General features: G+C 43.1%; 1 protein-coding gene across 1 annotated transcript in view; it reads left to right on the top strand.

Moving 5' to 3' along the window:
• Positions 1 to 215: 215 nt before the first annotated feature.
• Positions 216 to 20,283, top strand: part of LOC129867005 (semaphorin-3ab-like) — a 34,608-nt gene continuing 14,540 nt past the window's right edge. The window contains exons 1-5 of the mRNA XM_055940091.1: positions 216 to 665; positions 793 to 1,029; positions 14,141 to 14,301; positions 15,456 to 15,518; positions 20,110 to 20,229. Of these exons, the coding sequence (XP_055796066.1) occupies positions 924 to 1,029; positions 14,141 to 14,301; positions 15,456 to 15,518; positions 20,110 to 20,229 (450 nt within the window). The 5' untranslated portion in view covers positions 216 to 665; positions 793 to 923. The remainder of the gene's footprint in view (positions 666 to 792; positions 1,030 to 14,140; positions 14,302 to 15,455; positions 15,519 to 20,109; positions 20,230 to 20,283) is intronic.

Below are 20,283 nucleotides of genomic sequence, written 5' to 3'. Positions count from 1 at the left end.
CATTGTAGAAAATAAACAGTCACAACCTCTCTGTTACAGCATTCAATTACAGCACAGCATTCAATTTAAGCACTTCTCTCTACCATTCTCTATGCTTTCCTGCTCCTCTCTACTATTCTCTATGCTTTCCATCTCCTCTCTTACTCAATCTGCCCTCCTTCTTTCCCTCTCTCTTTCTCTCTCCCTCCTCTCTCTTTCACTCTCGCATTTATCTCGCTCTCTCACACTTTCCCGTGCTCTACCCGCCTCCCCCCTCTGGCTGTGCTGGCTCCCTCAGCTGCTTTCAGTTGCCCTGTGTGCAGTGTGCAGTGTGGACAGGGCTAGGCTGAGTTGGGCTGTGTTGAGGACATATAGTGGATCTGTGTAGTGAATTTGTGAGAACTACAGAAGGAGTGTCTCAGTACAGACTCTGTTTCCCAAACTAATTGGATTAGGACTGGAACATACTGGACCTGTTTTTCTACACTAACTTAAGACAGAGCTTTAAGCGAGGGGAGGCTGGAAGAGAGAAAATAGAAAACCATACAAGGGGTCAACACTGGAGAACTGCTGGAGCAGAGACCCACGCCCACGTCAAGGCTGATCTCTAGCCCAGCTCCCCTCACTCTCCCTGGGATCGGTATGGTGGGATTCCTCCTGCCTCTGACCTCCAACACTGGGGTGATGTGAGTCTGCTGTGTGGTTCCTGTTAAGCTCAGTTCAGTCCCAGTTAGTTAAGTTTGGCTCAGTTCTGTTTGACTTCCTTAGGCTGGCCCTTTATGACACTGACCCATACCCCTGCTCCATTTGCAGGTTCTGTGTCTCTGGAACCCCTGACCCCTAACCCCTGAACCTAGGACAGATTCTGGTAAGGTTTTGTGAATTACTGTCTTCTGGAGGACTGGTGCTTCAGGGACCTGTCTGGCCTCTTTCTCACTTGGATCATGGCCTCTCTCTGTGGCACGGTGGTGCTGCTGTGTGGGGTGGTTTCTCTCTTTGGAGCCCAGCAGAAAAAGAGCAATGTTCCACGGCTAAAACTCTCTTACAAAGGTCAGTCCACCTTACTCTGACATGTACTATACCATGTTCCTTTCCTATTTCTACTATTACTCTACAAGAATAATCCTCTATGCTTACTGTCTTCTCACCAACTGCTCTCTACGTTTACTTGTCTGTATGCATGTCTGGCAGGGACAACAGTTTCTGTGGCTGTTTGTATTAAGAAAGAGCAGAAGCAGAATTGATATGATGTTGTTGTTTCTATTTGAGACCTATGTAGGCTATAGGTTGAAATATAGCAGGACTCATGTCTAATATGTGTGTCAAGATAAAGTGCAACCCTTATTTCAGTGATGTTGTTTGGTTGCTTTTAGATAGTGTATAGTAGTGGCTTTATAAAGCACATTTTGAGCACAACCATTATCTAGTTGCAATAACTTAATTTTTTCCTAAAAATGAGAGATGCATGTTTGGTATGATCATTGGATTGAATAGAACATTCCATGTATAGCCTATGCACTCTGCACCATATGTATGTATGTATCTCCCAGCTCTGCCGTGATATCCACCTCTAGAAAACGTTTCCACTGTGTGGTATAAGTCAGGTGGAACTGAAAGATCTATTTCATAGAATACTTTATCAGAGCATCCACATAATCAGCTATGTGTATGAGTGTACAGTACTATCTTCTCTCTATTGTTGTCAGTTTGTTAATAATCAGAGATGATAGAGTCTGACTTGACAGTGGTTCAGTGAAGTATCACTCATCTATCTATCCTTCTCTCCCTCTTGTTTTCGTGGTTGTCGTTTTTCTGCTCTGTCGTTCCCTGCATGGTAATTATGGTGAGGACGAACGGTGTAAGTCTGTCTCAACAGATGGCTCTCCCAAACAGAGACGTTTCTCTCTCAGCACCACCACACTCATAATTACGCATACTCACTCACTCACACACACACACACACACACACACACACACACACACACACACACACACACACACACACACACACACACACACACACACACACACACACAGAGAGAGATACACACACTCACACATACATTCATACTCTCTCTCTCTCTCTCTCTCTCTCTCTCTCTCTCTCTCTCGCTCTCTCTCTCTCTCTCTCTCGCTCTCTCTCTCACATACACACACGTACAAACACACATGCATGCGCGCTCACATGCACCTTGGCCATCTGTAGATAATGATACCTGTGTGTGTATGTATCAGTCATCTCTAAATCACATGCCTTCTGGGATTTCTCTATTATACCACAGCACTGCACAGAACTACACAAACACAACATGGCGAGATTTTGCAGAGCCACATACGCACAGCAGCACAGACCTGCACAGAGTTCAGGGTAGAATGTCAGTCTTTGATATGGTTCCGTTCATACTGACTGTTTAATTATGATTATAGGATTAAACGCTGCTGTGGATTAAAGCTAAATTACTTTATTTTGCTAAACATTTGTGGGGTGAGATGTGAGGTGTGTATGTCTGTAAATGTGGCTTCTGAGTGTGTGTGTGTGTGTGTGTGTGTGTGTGTGTGTGTGTGTGTGTGTGTGTGTGTGTGTGTGTGTGTGTGTGTGTGTGTGTGTGTGTGTGTGTGTGTGTGTGTGTGTGTGTGTGTGTGTGTGTGTGTGTGTGTGTGTGTGTGTGTGTGTGTGTGATTGGTCTTCTCTGTGAACCACAGGTTCCGGGGCGTGTAGAAACCCTGACCCCTACAGGTGGCACTCAGCACACACACACACACACACACACACACACACACACACACACACACACACACACACACACACACACACACACACACACACACACACACACACACACACACACACCACACCACACCCCCAACCTTAACTCTAACTGCAGAGGGCAATAGGACAGGGGGTCAGCGAAGGTGCGAGAAGCATGGTGGAAGTATAGCAATAGCCTCCGTACCTTCACATGATCCTACCAGGTCCAACTGTAACAACAGCAGGCCAGCAGGACTATAAGACTGCAGGGCAGCAGAGGGACAGGGTAGAGAAAGATATATCACCGGTCGCCTAAGGCGAGGTTTTAATGGATTTCTGTACAGTGGCAGGGACATAGGAACTTAAGCTTAGCTGTACAGTATGTCATACATGTGTCCTAGCCAGGATAAGTGGAGGGCATATTGTTAAGTGTCTGGGAAATAGAGGAAGACAAAAGGAGAGTTTGAAGGAGAAGAAATGCGAGGGAAGGAGAGTGAAAGAGAGGGTACTTTAGTTTCATGGCCAGTGAGGGGACTTCCAGGAGCTCTGTCTCTGTCAGACCTATCCACCCCTTTGATACCCACAGCCAAGACACACGCAGATACACAGACACACACACACACACACACACACACACACACACACACACACACACACACACACACACACATACACACACACACACACACACACACACACACACACACACACACACACTAAAACTCTCTCTCCCGTCCCCTTTCTCCCATGTTTCTCTATCCTTCTCTCTCTCCTCCTGAGGTCATGTACATCTTAGTAGTAATTTTATCCACTGGTTTGTCTGGGTCTGAATAGACTTTTAATCACAGCATGGAATGAGGGAGGTTCATTTCAAATGTTTAATATATAAGTATGTTTATTTGTCTATGCTTTACCCATCAGCATCCCACAGAGACAGATGACCGCTGGAATATGCTTGTGTGAAGCCTGGTATTATGGACACTGACTAGGAACATACAGAGAAGGAACTGCCAGATGAGTCATAATAGCCTGGAAGTAAAGCAGCATTGAGAGCCAAATTTGAAATGGAATACATTGAATACATGGAGCATTAAAACATGATTTAAATGTATTTACGAAAGGGCTGTGGTCACCATTCATGTAATACATTAAATCTATACATCTCTTCGTAGTCGGGAGCTATTTTATAGTTTTCTCAAGGATATATTATTTTCACATTTTAATTGTATAGCAACCCTATGCTTGACGTGACTGTTAAGGGAAGAGTAGACCATACGATATGCCTAATTATATGAAAGCTGTAATAAATATGTAAGAGGACCAGTGCTTCTATATTGATACTAATCTCACATCAGTGTAGTCTGCCAGCGATGTTGTTAGGCTACATTGTATCGTTGTTTCCTCTTCAGATGATACATTTTACATGTACATTTGATTGTTTTCGCAGACGCCCTTATCCAGAGCGACTTACAGTTAGTGCATTCATCTTAAAATAGCTAGGTGCTACTCATTTTGCTTGGCCGTGAGAATCACGCGTTCTTTCAAGTTTTGCATTGTATGTTCTGAAAGTTTGCATTAAAATAAAGTGTATAGGTTATTAAACATCAGTGGAGGAGCCTATAGGCCTACTGTAAAAAACATCTAAGTGAACTGATTGGATCCCCCTCACCTACTGAACGAACGTAGTATACAGCACAATACACGCCACATGATCTCCAGTCCAGACCATCAGGTCAGAGAAAACAGACAATTAAATGGAGGACATTCATCCCAGGGGCTATCACTATTATGAACAATTCCCCATGTGGGCAGGTGTGGGGTGGGGTAGGAGGGTAGAAGGGTAGGAAAGGGATCTGCCTGACTGTTCCTATTGTTTGTTTCCTGTTGTGTTTTCTATATGTGTTGTTAAGGCCTATGTGATGTGTTAGAGGTGGTATGATTTCCTCTTGTAGGACAAAAGTGAATCTGAATCGGAATTGGTTTTACTTTTCCATCACATGAACGTCATGATGCAAATGCATTGATAAAGTTTTATTCAATCAATGAATCAAAGTTTAATGCTGGAAAGAGGTTCTCCTTCATGGCATGAGGAGTGATAGCTCATGAACTGAAGAGAATTTAGGCCTATTCCATAAGATTGATTGCCTTCCTTCTCTCGTTGATACATTTCACACCTTCCCAATTCAGACCCAAACACACATTTGAGTTACACACACGGGGACTTCATTAACATAATGTGGGATGTGATGGGGATATGGTCTTTAAAGTTAGGAAACAAGACTCTCAACCTACAGTGGGCAAATGCTTTGGCATAAATATAAATAAGCACCAACAGCTTTATAAAAAGTGTATAACGTGCATGTGAAGATGAATTACAATATTAGTGGGAATATGTCCATGATAAAGACAATGGGATATAATTAAATAAATTATAAAAAATATTATTTGAGATGCAGCCACAATTTGACTGTGGGTCGCTATTTCTAAAATCAATATGGACAGCGCCCGGTGCTGAAAGTTGAGTAGACAAATTAGCAAGAGAGTTTTGTTGGATCACTAAGAAATAAGAGGTATAGGCTTAGCTGTTTGACAGAATATTACGCAATTATGTTATCCATATATATGTCGATATAGCTATTTCCTCCAATACTGTCACCATGCACTCCTTAAAGAGGCCTACCTCCTTTCTGCCTCGGACTCGGGCCTCATGTCTGCGGTGGTAAAATTACGATGCTTAGATTCATAATGACATCTCAGATGTAATTATTTGCGCACAGATACAGTAGATTTGCAAACAAGACACACTGGTTTGGCATTGGAAAAATAAGGCAAGATTAATATATTTTAATAGAGTAAGTAGGCCTATTCATGAATACATAGGTGGTTTTAACAATGTAATCAGATCAAAATTAATATGTTATTGTCAATGAATTGATTAGCCCACTAACCACGTGTTAAATGTGTAGTGTAGTGCTTTGAATTGGGCAGCTAGTAGGCTATTTGTTAATAGGTTAATTATGTTCTGGCGCACCGACTAGCTACAAACTCAGGAACAAATTGGCTGGAGGCCAAACCTAGTTGCCATCCCCGTTATATATTTAAGTAAAGGGCACGAGGTGGTGTGGTATATGGCCAATACACCACAGCTAAGGGCTGTTCTTATGCATGACACTACGCGGAGTACTTTTGTACAGCCGTTAGCCAAGGTATATTGGCCATATACCACAAACCTTTGAGGTGCCTTAATGCTATTATAAACTTATTATTAAAAAATCTAATCAAATCAAACTTTATTTGTCACATGCGCCGAATACAATAAGTGTAGACCTTACCGTGAAATGCTTACTTACAAGCCCTTAACCAACAGAAAATATTGACCAAATAAACAAAAGTAAAAAAAATATAAAAAGTAATAATAACAAGGCTATATACAGGGGGTACCGGTACCGAGTCAGTGTGCGGGGGTACAGGTTAGTTGAGGTAATTTGTACATGTAGGTAGGGGTGAAATGACTATGCATAGATAATAAACAGCGAGTAGCAGCAGTTTACAAAACAACTTGGGGCAGGTCAATGTTATTAGTCTGGTGGCCATTTGATTAATTGCTCAGGAGTCTTATGGCTTGGGGGTAGAAGCTGTTAAGGAGCCTTTTGGTCCTAGACTTGGCGCTCCGGTACCGTTTTCTGTGTGGTAGCAGAGAAACAGTCTATTACTGGGTGACTGGAGTCTATGAGAATTTGATGGACTTTCCTCTGACACAGCCAATTATATAGGTCCAGGATGGCAGGAAGCTTGGCCCCAGTGATGTACTGGGCCGTACGCACTACCCTCTGTAGCGCCTTACGGTCAGATGCCGAGCAGTTTCCATACCAGGCGGTGATGCAACCGATCAGGATGCTCTCGATGGTGCAGCTGTAGAACTTTTGATCTGGGGACCCATGCCAAATCTTTTCAGTCTCCTGAGGGGGAAAAGGTTTTGTCGTGCCCTCCTCATGACTGTCTTGGTGTGTTTAAACCATAATAATTTGTTGGCGATGTGGACACCAAGGAACTTGAAACTCTCGACCCGCTCAACTACAGCCCTGTTGATGTTAATGGGGGCCTGTTCGGCCTGCCTTTTCCTGTAGTCCACGATCAGCTCCTTTGTCTTGCTCACATTGCGGGAGAGGTTGTTGTCCTGGCACCACATGGACAGTTCTCGGACCTCCTCCCTATAGCCTGTCTCATCGTTGTCGGTGATCAGGCCTACAACTGTTGTGTCATCAGCAAACTTAATGATGGTGTTGGAGTCGTGTTTGGCCACGCAGTCGTGGGTGAACAGGGAGTACAGGAGGGGAGTAAGTACACAACCTTGAGGGGCCACCATGTTGAAGATCAGCGAGGCAAACGTGTTGCTGCCTTTCCTTACCACCTGAGGGCGGCCCGCCAGGAAGTCCAGGGTCCAGTTGCAAAGGGAGGTGTTTAGTCCCAGGGTCCTGAGCTTAATGATGAGCTTCATGGGCACTATGGTGTTGAATGCTGAGCTGTAGTCAATGAAAAGCATTCTCACATAGGTGTTCCTTTTGTCCAGGTGGGAAAGGGCGGTGTGGTGTGCGATTGAGATTGTGTCATCTGTGGATCTGTTGGAGCGGTATGCAAATGAGAGTGGGTCAAGGGTATCCGGGAGGATGCTGTTGATGTGAGCCATGACCTGCGTTTCAAAGCACTTGGTTATTGACGCGAGTGCTACGGGGCGGTAATCCATTACCTTTGCTTCCTTGGGCACAGGGACTACAGTATGGTGGTCTGCTTGAAACATGTAGGTATTACAGACTCGGCCAGGGAGAGGTTGAACATTTCAGTGAAGAAACTTGCCAGTTGTTCCATGCAAGCTTTTTGTACACATCCTGGTAATCCGTCTGGCCCCACGGCTTTGTGAATGTTGCCCTGTTTAAAGTTCTTGCTCACAGCCTCGCCACATCCGATGAGTGTCAACGCCAGTGTAGTAGGATTCAATCTTAATCCTGTGTTGACGCTTTGCTTGTTTGATGGTTCGTCTGAGGGCATAGCAGGATTTCTAATCAGTGTTGGAATTAGTGTCCCGCTACTTGAAAACGGCAGCTCTAGCCTTTAGCTCGATGCAGATGTTGCCTGTAATCCATGGCTTCTGGTTGGGATATGTACGTACGGTTACTGTGGGGACGACGACGTCAATGCACTTATTGATGAAGCCGATGACTGAGATGGCATAGTCCTCAATGCCATTGGATGAATCCCAGAACATATTCCAGTCTGTGCTATCAAAACAGTCCTGTAGCGTAGCATCCGCGTCATCTGACCACTTCCGTATTGTGGGAGTCACTGGTACTTCCTGTTTTAGTTTTTGCTTGTAAGCAGGAATCAGGAGGATAGAATTATGGTCAGATTTGCCAAATGCAGGGCGGGGGAAAGCTTTGTATGCATCTCTGTGTGTGGAGCAAAGATGGTAAAGAGTTTTTCCCATCTGGTTGCACATGTGACATGCTGGTAAAAATTATGGTATAACTGATTTAAGGTTCCCTGCATTAAAGTCCCCGGCCACTAGGAGTGCCGGTTCTGGACGAGCATTTTCTTGTTTGCTTAAAGGCCTTATAGAGTTGGTTGAGTGCGGTCTTAGTGCCAGCATTTGTCTGTGGTGGTAAATGGACGGCTACGAATAATATATATGATAACTCTCTTGGTAGGTAGTGTGGTCTACAGCTTATCATAAGGTACCTCAGGTGAGCAATACCTTGAGACATTGGTAAATAGCTTCTTCTCTGTTCTGCCGGTGCATGGAAAATCCCGCTAGCTCTATTTTATCCGTGTCATCGTTCAGCCACGACTCAGTGAAACGTAAGATTTTAAACATTTTAAGGCACTAAGGCACTGCATCTCAGTGCTAGAGGCATCACTACAGACCCTGGTTCAATTCCAGGCTGTGTCACATCCGGCCGTGATTGGGAGTCCCATCTGGCTGTGCACAGTTGGCCCAGCGTTGTCCGGGTTAGGCTTTGGAGTCTCTGTGTTGACATGATCAGGAGATGCTTTATCTGCTGTTACCGAGCAGACATGGGCCGGGTTAGGCTTTGGAGTCTCTGTGTTGACATGATCAGGAGATGCTTTATCTGCTGTTACCGAGCAGACACACACTGCCAGCCATGTGGATGTCAGCTGATCTATAACAACAAGGCCTTGAGATATAGGGCACCATACCATACAATACTGGCTTATATGTTTTATTGCTTAGATGTGCTTCTGATATTTTCTATCGCAGCACTTAACTCTCCATATGCCCTCCAGCCCAGAGACAAACAAAGAAAGAGAGAGACAGAGAGAGAGAATAAGAGAATGTAGGATCAAATAATTAATTTATATAGGCCTCACAAAATAAAGCTGTGTCTTAACTGAGAGTGTGAGACAGAGAGGGAGGAAGGTGGAGGATGAAAAGAGAGGTGAAGAGAAGTGACTGGAGAACAGAAAGGCAGAGATGGAAAGAGAGAAAAGAGAGAGGCAAAAATAGATAGTTTGGGTGAGGGGTGACATGGAGAGTGCATTGAAATAAAATAGAGTGGGGAGGGTGGAGCATATTGCATCTGAGAGAGGGGGAAAGTTGAATGGAGAGTGTGGGAAAGGAGGAAACATGAAGAGTGGGGATAGGGAAAGGTTAACAGCTGACATCTTGTGACCCCACTTCCCATGTAATTGTCTGTCTGGCCACCTGTTGTCCACCTGTCCGTCTGTCTTTCCAAATGGGCCCCTATGCAGAACGCAAATGAGTAGTAGGGCTAGGAGTTGTTTCTGACCAGGAGGATACAGATAAGAGTTGTTGTGTGGATCCACATATTCTTTATCATGCATGTGTGTGTCTGTATGTCAGCAGTTGTCCCTGTTACTTTTTTTATAATCTCACTATACTCTGGTGAATGGTTTTCATGGATGCTAGTCCTACACAAACACACCCACTCACCTGAGCTGTGTGTGGTGTGTGTTAAAATGGTGATTCCCGGACTGGCTCTCTACATGTCTGACACGCCACTGTTTATACAACAAGCAGGCTGGGATCAATGCAATTAGCTGCTTACTTTTCACACAGTGGATAGCATATACAGTAGGATTACAGTAACTCACACCTCTGTATCTTTGTTTGGTCAAGTGTGTATATATATGTGTGTGTGTGTGTGTGTGTGTGTGTGTGTGTGTGTGTGTGTGTGTGTGTGTGTGTGTGTGTGTGTGTGTGTGTGTGTGTGTGTGTGTGTGTGTGTGTGTGTGTGTGTGTGTGTGTGTGTGTTTGGGGGGGGGTGGGGTAATGCTGGGGTGTGTGTAGGAGAGGAGTGCTTTCAATGAAAAGGGATGTGTGTTTGTGACAGAGCAGATGAAGGGCACTTGAGGGAATATGTTTCTACCTAGAAGCAGGCGGTCTCTCTCTCCCCTTTCTCTTTATCTCTCACCCTCCCTCTTATTCTGTCACTCTCGTCTTTCTACTTCCTTTGCACATTTTCCTTTACATTGCCTTTTTCTTAAACTGCATGCATATCCATCTCTCTCTTCTTTTACTTTGTCCACTTCTCTCCTCTTTCCCATGTCCTTTCCCTTCTCCCCTCTCGCTCCTTCCTCTCAGGGGTTCTGACATATAAACACACTTCAGATAGGGGGCATTCTCCCTGCTGAAACATTCATGATGTACACATTTATTTATTCCCAGAGACAGAGAGACAGAGAGACAGGGAGAAAGATAAAGATATAGATACTGCCCTGCCAATAGTTGAAGTTTCAATAGTTTCTGAAAATTCCACTTCCTGAGGTACATTTTCAAATATGTAAAACGAAATACAGCCTGTGACAATCAGAACCGAGTCACTAATAAAAGTTTCAATGTATTACAAAGCAATACACCCTCAGCTAACAACCAACTGCACAATAAGGTGTTGATTCAGCATATAGCACTCTGAAACCTATCATCAGCTAAAGTGTTCATTATCACACATAGTAATACATCTACTACCATACATCTACTACCAATCCCACATTTAGAATATGATCTAGCAACTGGCTGTAGAGGGCTTTCAGGTGGGTCGTAGAGAGGTTTCATGTTGGTTATAGATCATTGGTTGGTGTAACACAGAGCTGAAAACATACACAGTGTAATGTGTGACTGTGGTGTGACCTGGACTACGACAACAGGACATTCCCATTAGTCTAGCGAGCTATGCCTCTACCCACACATAGTGATATTAAACACATGGCCATAATGAACATTACTAATGTTTCTCAAGAGAACACTCACAAATGGCTGTCACTATTTCAGGAAAAACACTACTTGACGAAAACATTTCAGGGAAAATACTCTTGTTCTACCAAGCTCAGGAGTCCAATCCTCTGGAGAGCTGTCCAACCATCTTATGTATTCTGATAGATGAGACCAATGGTAATACATGGTAGCTAGGTAGCTAGTAGTTCATATGTGTTAAGAAATGTGCTTCTAAGATGAGACACAGATCTTGAACCAACAGATATTCCACCTAGCTTTCTAGCCATAAGTGAGGAGGGAGTATGCCACTACTGCCTACGTCAAACCACATTGGTCTGTGGGGAGACAGAGAGAGAGGGAGAGAGAGAGAGAAGAGAAATATAAATGGAAGAGTGTAGGGACTAAGGCGCCCAGAATTACAGGGTGTTACAGACACTCATCTCAACAGTTCCTCAGAGACTTTACGCTGTGGTTACTTCATTATTGCCACTTATCTCACACACACACACACCCAATCTCTTCCCCTCTCTCTCTGTCCTTCACTCTCTCCCTGTCTCTTCCCCTCTCTCCCTGTCCCTCCCTCTCTCCCTGTCTCTTCCCCTCTCTCCCTGTCCTTCACTCTCTCCCTGTCTCTTCCCCTCTCTCCCTGTCTCTTCCCCTCTCTCCCTGTCCTTCACTCTCTCCCTGTCTCTTCCCCTCTCTCCCTGTCTCTTCCCCTCTCTCCCTGTCCTTCACTCTCTCCCTGTCTCTTCCCCTCTCTCCCTGTCCTTCACTATCTCCCTGTCTCTTCCCCTCTCTCCCTGTCCCTCCCTCTCTCTCTCTCCTCCTGACTTTCGCTTATTCACAAGATTCACAATACCTCTCCATCATTTTATATTTTTCCTCCCTTCTCTCTTTCCCTCTCTCCCTCCCACACACAAATGTATGGGTGGTCAGCTGGTGTGGGCGATGGGTGTTGGTGGGTTCATTGGGTGAGGAGAGAGTGTGAGAAGGAATGGTGTGTGCATACGTGGGTGGGTACGTGTGTGTGTGTGTGTGTGTGTGTGTGTGTGTGTGTGTGTGTGTGTGTGTGTGTGTGTGTGTGTGTGTGTGTGTGTGTGTGTGTGTGTGTGTGTGTGTGTGTGTGTGTGTGTGTGTGTGTGTGTGTGTGTGTGTGTGTGTGTGTGTGCGTGGTGTTAGAGATGGAGTGTGAGAGAGGTTTAGGTGTGAGAACATTTTGGCAGCGGGTAAAGGTTACAGTTTCATCTTGAAAGGCGATCAAAATAACACCCCTCAGGTTGCAAATATTGTATTGTACAATACTGGGCTGTTTTTGACACTGACCTAATGGTTGTTGTGGTTTGAAGTGGTTCACCAGAGCCTACAGGAAGACTAAAACTAAAATTGTTTCCCAGATCATTCGTTAGGTCACTGCAAATGTTCTCATAAAACAAAACCTGTCCAGTCGTGGTGATGATTATGGAACGTTTGTATAAAACATTCACCTGATATTGCAAGAAAGTTCCTAGAATACATTTAATCTGTTCTTTTAAAAATCCCAGAATATTTCATTAGGTTGTGGGAACGTTGTGTGAGATTCCAAAAAGAGTTTCCAAACACAACTGTCCAGTTGTGCTAATTACTGCAATCTTTCTATTAGGTTGCAAAAAACTGTTGCCTGATGTTGCAAGAAAATTCCCAGAACACGTTTTATTTTCTTAAAAATGTCCTAACACATTTATTTACATTGTGGGGATATGACAAGATACATATTAGCGAGAAATATTATTGTGTGGACAGTTTTGTGTGGAATCAGGTGAATATTTTTTGCACCCTAAAAAAAACATTGTAGACTCATCCGTACAATTGGATTTTGGGAACATATATTTTGTGATGTCCCCACAATGTTCTCACCAGACTGTTCCCACATCCTAATGAAATATTCTGGGAACCTTAAATAATAGATTAAGGAATCTATGCAATCTGTAATGATTCAGCTTTACAGATTCCGCAATATAAATTTAAAGGTAACATCCGATTGAGCCGACATATGCAGCCTTTACCGTGAATGCAGTCTCTGCTAAAGCGGGAACATTGCCTTTAAATTTCATTCGTAACGCTGAACTTCCCTAAATGTTTTATTTTGTAGGAAAGTTCCTGCAACATCCGCCGATTGTTTTATACAAACATTCTATAATCATCACCACAAATGGACAGTTCTTGTGTTATGAGAAAATTTGCAGCGACCTAACGAATGTTCTGGGAACGTTCACTGAACCAATGATGGTTTGCTGGGAAAACATTACTGGTACATATACATTGTGTTATTAGATTAGCTGGAAACCTAATGAGAACTTTTGTGGAATGTTCAATGGTGGTTGTTACAGATGTTGTGCACATTTTCATACAACAATTTGCAGTCATTTCGCCAGTGTCTACTCTGAGACAGGCTGGTAATTCTGTATGGAGAATTGTCTGTTTTCTGCTGTGAGTTTGTTCTGTGGTCCAGTTCTGCTTGGCTGGCCAGTCAAGGTCAGTTCCCCCAGCCAGACCATTTGGTCATTGCCTCCATTTGGTCATTGCATCTGATTCATAGAATACATTTTTTTGGACACAAACTAGTGTGGGGATGAGGGTGTGAGGGAAAATGTGTGATTGGGCAAGAGAGAACACACTACCATTTTTTTAATTAAATCTCAGCCAAAGCACCCTCTCTTTCTGGTACCTCCCTAGGCTTTTGGAGCTGAGATCCTGTCCCTGCTGCTCTTAGGAAAATGGTTCCAAAAGGGTTATTCAGCTGTCCCCATAGGATAACCCTTTTTGGTTCCAATTAGATACCTTTTTTGTTGCAGGTAGAACCCTGTGGAACATTACATTTTTTTACAGGAACCAAAAAGGGTTCTTCAAAGGGTTCTGCTATGGGGAGAGTGTAGGATGTGTCTTCACGTGGGGATGGGATGTTTCCCCTCTGACATTATGACTATACTGAGGAGACAGGTCAACATGTGTTCTATAAGATGCTGTTCTATTAGATGCTGTATGCTAAGACTTCACTAATTCCCTTTTTCAAACTATCTATATTTCTCTCTAGTCTAATATTACCTGAGTATATCAGATACCATAGGAAGTAATGTTACTAATTGTTAATGCTCTCTCTCTCTCGCTCTCTCTGTTCTCCTCTCCAGAGATGTTGGAGTCCAATAACTTGGTGACGTTTGAGGGCCAGGTGAATAGCTCTGCCTACCACACGTTCCTATTGGACGAGGAGAAGGGTCGTCTGGTGGTGGGAGCCAAGGACCACATCTTCTCCTTCAACCTAGTCAACATCAGCAGAGATATGGCACAGGTAACAGTTACAATACACTTATAACGCATTATAATCAATACACTTGCATATATACACCATAGTCTGCTTGTAGTCTGTCTGACTATACAGATGTAGGATCTTCATTCGAGCCAGTTTGCTACAGAAGGAAAATAATCCTGCAGCAAAAGGAAATGTGAATTATAATGTGGATTATAGTTAATGAACAATTTTGTAGGGGTTGATACATTTTTCGTAAGGGAAAATCATGTCTGAAATTTCAAAGTGGAAATTACAAACTTCAGAAACCTTTTAAAACCTCAAATACACTACAAGTTTAACATTTCCTGCATTTCAGGAAAATTATCCTGCAACAGGGTGATCAAATTAAGATCTTACATCTGTAGCTACCTCACCCCTGTCAGTCTTAGCCAGTTTCAGCCAGGGACTCTGTTTCTACCATAGAGACAGATAGAGGACTCATCTTTGTATCTGTGCCATTATAACGTCTGTGACAGCATAGGCAGTGCTATTGAGGCAATCTCCATTTTTAAGAATTACATTTTCTTCTTTACAATTGGCTGATCCTTCCTGATGACCCATTTGAAGATGACTCTAACAGGGTCACCAGGAGGGATAGGCCAATAACGTTGGAAGTCCCACCAAGGTGACTACATTAAAATGGTGGAAGCTCTCAATGGCGCTGCCCATGCTAATACAGCCTTTTGGCACATAGATGCCTCTATCATTCTCCATGGTTTCTACAGAGAAGTGGCTGATGATTAATTCAGATCTGAGCTGTCGTGCAGGATCTCACACTGGCATGTTAGCCACGCCACGCACACCTGGATGAATAATGCGTAATCGAAAACAAAGTGGAGAACAAATCGCATTGGGACTCCACTACCCCCACCACACACATATACACATGTGAACATACACAGGCTCGCAAGCAGACACATACACATCAATGAAATCTCATAAAATATGAGCTTCCTCCTACAAAAGTACATTTTGCAGTAACATTGCTGGCAGAACCACCTCAGCTAAATTAAGGCCTGTTAGCTGACCAGCTGCTTGGGTGAGGGTTTAGGGTTAGGGACTGGTTGAAGTTAGGATTGCTCGTGGCTGATTAAGGTTATTGTATCTATGTGTATTGTGTAGTGAAGTATCCTTATCTCTCTGTGTCTGTGTAGATCCCGTGGCCTGCCTCCACCTCCAGAAGAGACGAGTGTAAATGGGCAGGAAAGGACCTAATGGTGAGTAGTTACCTCATCTCACACTATCTCTCCCTCCCGAAGTATTACTTTTTACACTACAGTGGGTTTATGTCATCTGTGTGTTGACACATGAACAGGAAGCTCGGAATCTGATCATAATCTCCTTGCCAAGATAGAGACATTACATGAACTTAATCAACTAGAGTCCAATCAACTGAAGTCACCCTATTGTTTCCTATGAGAATGCCCAGTGGCACATTTGAAGATCAGGAAGTGTCATATCAACATGTCACCATCTTGCTACATGTTTTTGGAAATATTGCATGAAGAGTGTGAGCTACTCTACGAAGTGACGTTGCAGGCTAGCTCAGTGTATCTTAAGTTAAAAGCCGACTGGGGTACTGCAGACTACCAATAGCAACTAAATGATCCTTTGTCTGTGTGTGATTTTAAAGTAATCAGTTCAAGGACATACATCAGGTGAAATAGAAACAATTGTTGGTACCATGATTGTATTGAATTTTTATATATATAGCCACCAATATTGACCACAAAGATTGTCATTTTCCGATTCACTATAATGGGGTATCCTGTGTTCTGGAAACAATGCCTGCAGTACTGCAGTCAGCCTTCAACTTGAAATTCTCAATGCGAGGGGACAGTCGTTCTCCCCTGGTCTAACAATAGAACAGTTGGCCTAACCACTGGGATACGGGGCTAACAGTGGACAGCCAATGGGCTTACAATCACTGCTTTCAACACAGGAGCAGTGTCCTACTGTAACATCAGCTATGGCTGTGTAGAGACATGGGTATTTGTTATATAGAGCATGGTCTCTGTCTACACAGTCATATGGCATTAGAAATTCCCACTGCTATATTAAGATCATTTAGGTGTGTGTTTTCCTCAGTCTAAGAAGAGTGATGTCGATACCAGCAGCACCTCTATGCTACATATGTCCTCCTTGCATGACTAGCTCAGTCGTGTATATTTGTCCTGTATATCTGTCTGAATGCAAGCAGTACATTGTGTAAAGACTCAGAGAGAGAGTTCCATCTCTCTCCTTCTGACTTCCCTCTCAGACACAGCCTGGGGCCATGTGTTGCCTGCAACATAAAATCATAGCTCCGCTGCGTCTGCCTCACTGAGTTCACAGGCACAAGGTCAAGCTATGCTGAGTTTGTATGGGGTTGATTTGAAGGGCCATCAGGTCTTTTGTGTGTGTGTTTTCTGTAAACATTCTGGAAGGGATGAGCGGGGAGCCCTGAAGGATGGTCTTTGTGTGTGAAGGGCAGAGGAGACAGGGAGGAGAGGAAGAAAAAGAGGGCAGAGGGGAGAAGGAGAGAGGTAGCAGGACTACAGATGCCCTTTGATGAACTTGAACAAAGGCACTTGTGAACATGCCGCAGGGAAGACCGTGAAAGAGAGATGAGAGAGAGAAAATAATAGAAGCAGACATTTCTAATTTACTCTACATCTATGAAGAAAGGAGGGTGATACACAGAGCCAGGGACAAAATAATGAAATCTGCACATCTGCACAACCAGCTAAATCACCCTGAAATGTCAGACAGCTCTTTGGAGGACAACAAAGGCATACCCAATCAACAGAGCTGCTTCCTGTTGATAAAGTCAGATCAATTTAGTCATGCATTATTTGTGGTTCTGTTTTCTCTTTTTTCCCATCAGTGTGATGACATTAATTTTCATTTGAGGTCAGGCCTGTTGCCTGCTCAGGCATGTGCTGACAGATCACGGGAAACAGGCTTTACAGCATGGAGACAGACACCCTACACTCACTACACTAAACAGTAAACTTAGATGAGGTTACAGTATGTAATGCTCATAACATTTTATTGTTGTGGGAAGGTTGCTGGTGCGTTGCAGGCTAGTTGCAGGGACGTTTCTGCATTAAAAAGTCTCACTGTTGATGTCCATCATAAAATCCCAGCTGTTTCAATACTCATCACATGTCCCTGAGCCTTTCTGATCAGGAGTCAGGATAGGAGAGAGGTCATTCAGTGTATATGGGGAGGGGGAGATGGAGATAGAAATATAGGAAAGAGATATAGAGATCATTAAATAAAGAGAGAAAAACTGAGAATTACAGATTACTGGCCTCAATCTGAACAGCGAGTTGTTGCGTTATTACACAGCACAACAGTCTGGATTATCTCTGAAACAGCAGAAACAGCACTCACTCAGCTGGCCTGGGCATGATGTCATTGGTACAGTATAACCAATCAGGGCTGTTCCTTTCCCCAACATTGTTATTCACATGTAGTTGAAGTAGTTCCCTGCATATTCTTGTAATATTATTAACTTCTTTGGGCTGCAAGCCCGAAGCCGGGCACAATATGACAACAGCCACTTCAAGTGCAGGGCGCGAAATTCAAAATATATTTTTTTGAAATATTTAACTTTCACACATTAACAAGTCCAATACAGCATATGAAAGATAAACATCTTGTGAATCCAGCCAACATGTGCGATTTTTTAAATGTTTTACAGCGAAAACACCACATATATTTATGTTAGCTCACCACCAAATACAAAAAAGGACAGACATTTTTCACAGCACAGGTAGCATGCACAAAGCCAACCTAACTAACCAAGAACCAACCAAACTAACCAAGAAACAACTTCATCAGATGACAGTCTTATAACATGTTATACAATAAATCTATGATTTGTTTGAAAAATGTGCATATTTGAGGTATAAATCAGTTTTACATTGCAGCTACCATCACAGCTACCGTCACAAATAGGACCGAAGCAGCCAGAGTAATTACAGACACCAACGTCAAATACCTAAACACTCATCATAAAACAGCGAAAACACAATATAGCATTATATTAGCTTACTACAATAGCCTACCCCACTACCGCATTCATTCATCAAGGCACGTTAGCGATAGCAATAGGCACTTTAGCGATAGCGAATAAACCAGCAAAAGATATATAATTTTTGACTAACCTTGATAAGCTTCATCAGATGACAGTCCTATAACATCAGGTTATACATACACTTATGTTTTGTTCGAAAATGTGCATATTTAGAGCTGAAATCAGTGGTTATACATTGTGCTAACGTAGCATCTTTTTCCCAGAATGTGCAGAATTTTTTATGGCACTAAACTATTCTGACCAAATAACTATACATAAACGTTACTAAAAAATACATGTTGTATAGGAAATGATAGATACACTAGTTCTTAATGCAATCGATGTGTTAGAATTCTAAAAATAACTTCATTACGACATCCAGCTTAGGTATAGCGAGAGAGTACCCAAAATCTGGTCGCAAACAACTATTTCACATGTTCGACAGATATATGAAATAGCATCATAAAATGGGTACTACTTTTGACGATCTTTCATCAGAATGTTGTACAATGGGTCCTTTGTCGGGAACAATCGTTGTTTGGATTTAGAATGTCCTCTTCTCCGGTCAATTAGCACGGAAAGCTAGCAAAGTGGCGCGAAGCTCTCCTTCCTGAACAAAGGCACACAACCCAACACGCCTAACGTCCCGCAACAATTTCAATAATCTAATAAAACTATATTGAAAAACATACTTTACGATGATATTGTCACATGTATCAAATAAAATCAAAGCTGGAGATATTAGTCGTCTATAACGACAGCTGTACAGAAGGCAAAACCAGGTCCCTTCACGCGCTCTCCAGAAAACAGGAAACTGGTGACACGACATACAAAGAGCTTTTGTTCGACCCCAGATCAAGTTACACACTTCATTTCTCCTCTCACTGCCTGTCGACATCTAGTGGAAAACGTATGAAGTGCATGTATACTGATATATATCAAGTACATTTATAGGCAGGCCCTAGAACAGAGCATCGATTTCAGATTTTCCACTTCCTGTCAGGAAGTTTGCTGCAAAATGAGTTCTGTTTTACTCACAGATATAATTCAAACGGTTTTAGAAACTAGAGAGTTTTTTCTATCCAATAGTAATAATAATATGCATATTGTATGAGCAAGACTTGAGTACGAGGCCGTTTGAAATGGGCACCTTTTATCCGGCTACTCAATACTGCCCCTGCAGCCCAAACAGGTTAATAGATTATTCAGACAGGACAACCCTTTCATTCTGATATCAGATGCCCTTTATTCCCTCAACCTAAATCTTTGTTTTCCAGCATAGCTCTACTGTATGTGATGTTGTGTTAAGTCCAGAGAGGGTTAACACTTTTCTCTGTCCAGTGGATCAGCTCTGGATAGGAGTGCTTACTTCTGATGGACAAACTGGGTTTTGACCCAAATCAACAGGACATGATTTTTCCCCAACAGCTTCAGAAAGCTTTATTCTCTGTGTATGATAGTTGTTTTCATAGTCTGTTTATCTCCTGCGTACCCATGATATGCAGTGGTGCAGCGGTCTAAGGCACTGCATCTCAGTGCAAGAGGCATCACTAAAGTCCCTTGTTTGAACCCAGGCTGAATCACATCCGGCCGTGATTGGGAGTTCAATAGGGCGGCGCACAATTGGCCCGGCGTCTGGCCGGTGTAGGCCGTCATTGTCAATAAGAATTTGTTCTTAACTGAATTGCCTAGTGAAATGAAGGTTAAAAAATATATACAAAATATCTCTCTTTTTCTATCTCCAGAGTGAATGCTCTAATTTCATCAAGGTGTTACAGCCATTTAACCAGACCCATCTGTATGTATGTGGAACCGGAGCCTTCCACCCTGTCTGTGCCTACCTGGAGGTGGGGAAGAAACTAGAGGTATACCAACCTGCATTGTAACTATTCACACATGTTTTCATCTTTCTGCCCACC

Source organism: Salvelinus fontinalis, chromosome 12 (assembly GCF_029448725.1).
Source record: "Salvelinus fontinalis isolate EN_2023a chromosome 12, ASM2944872v1, whole genome shotgun sequence".
Classification (NCBI taxonomy): domain Eukaryota; kingdom Metazoa; phylum Chordata; class Actinopteri; order Salmoniformes; family Salmonidae; genus Salvelinus; species Salvelinus fontinalis.
Note: the sequence above shows the minus strand (reverse complement) of the source record. Positions and strands in the feature narration are given on the sequence as shown.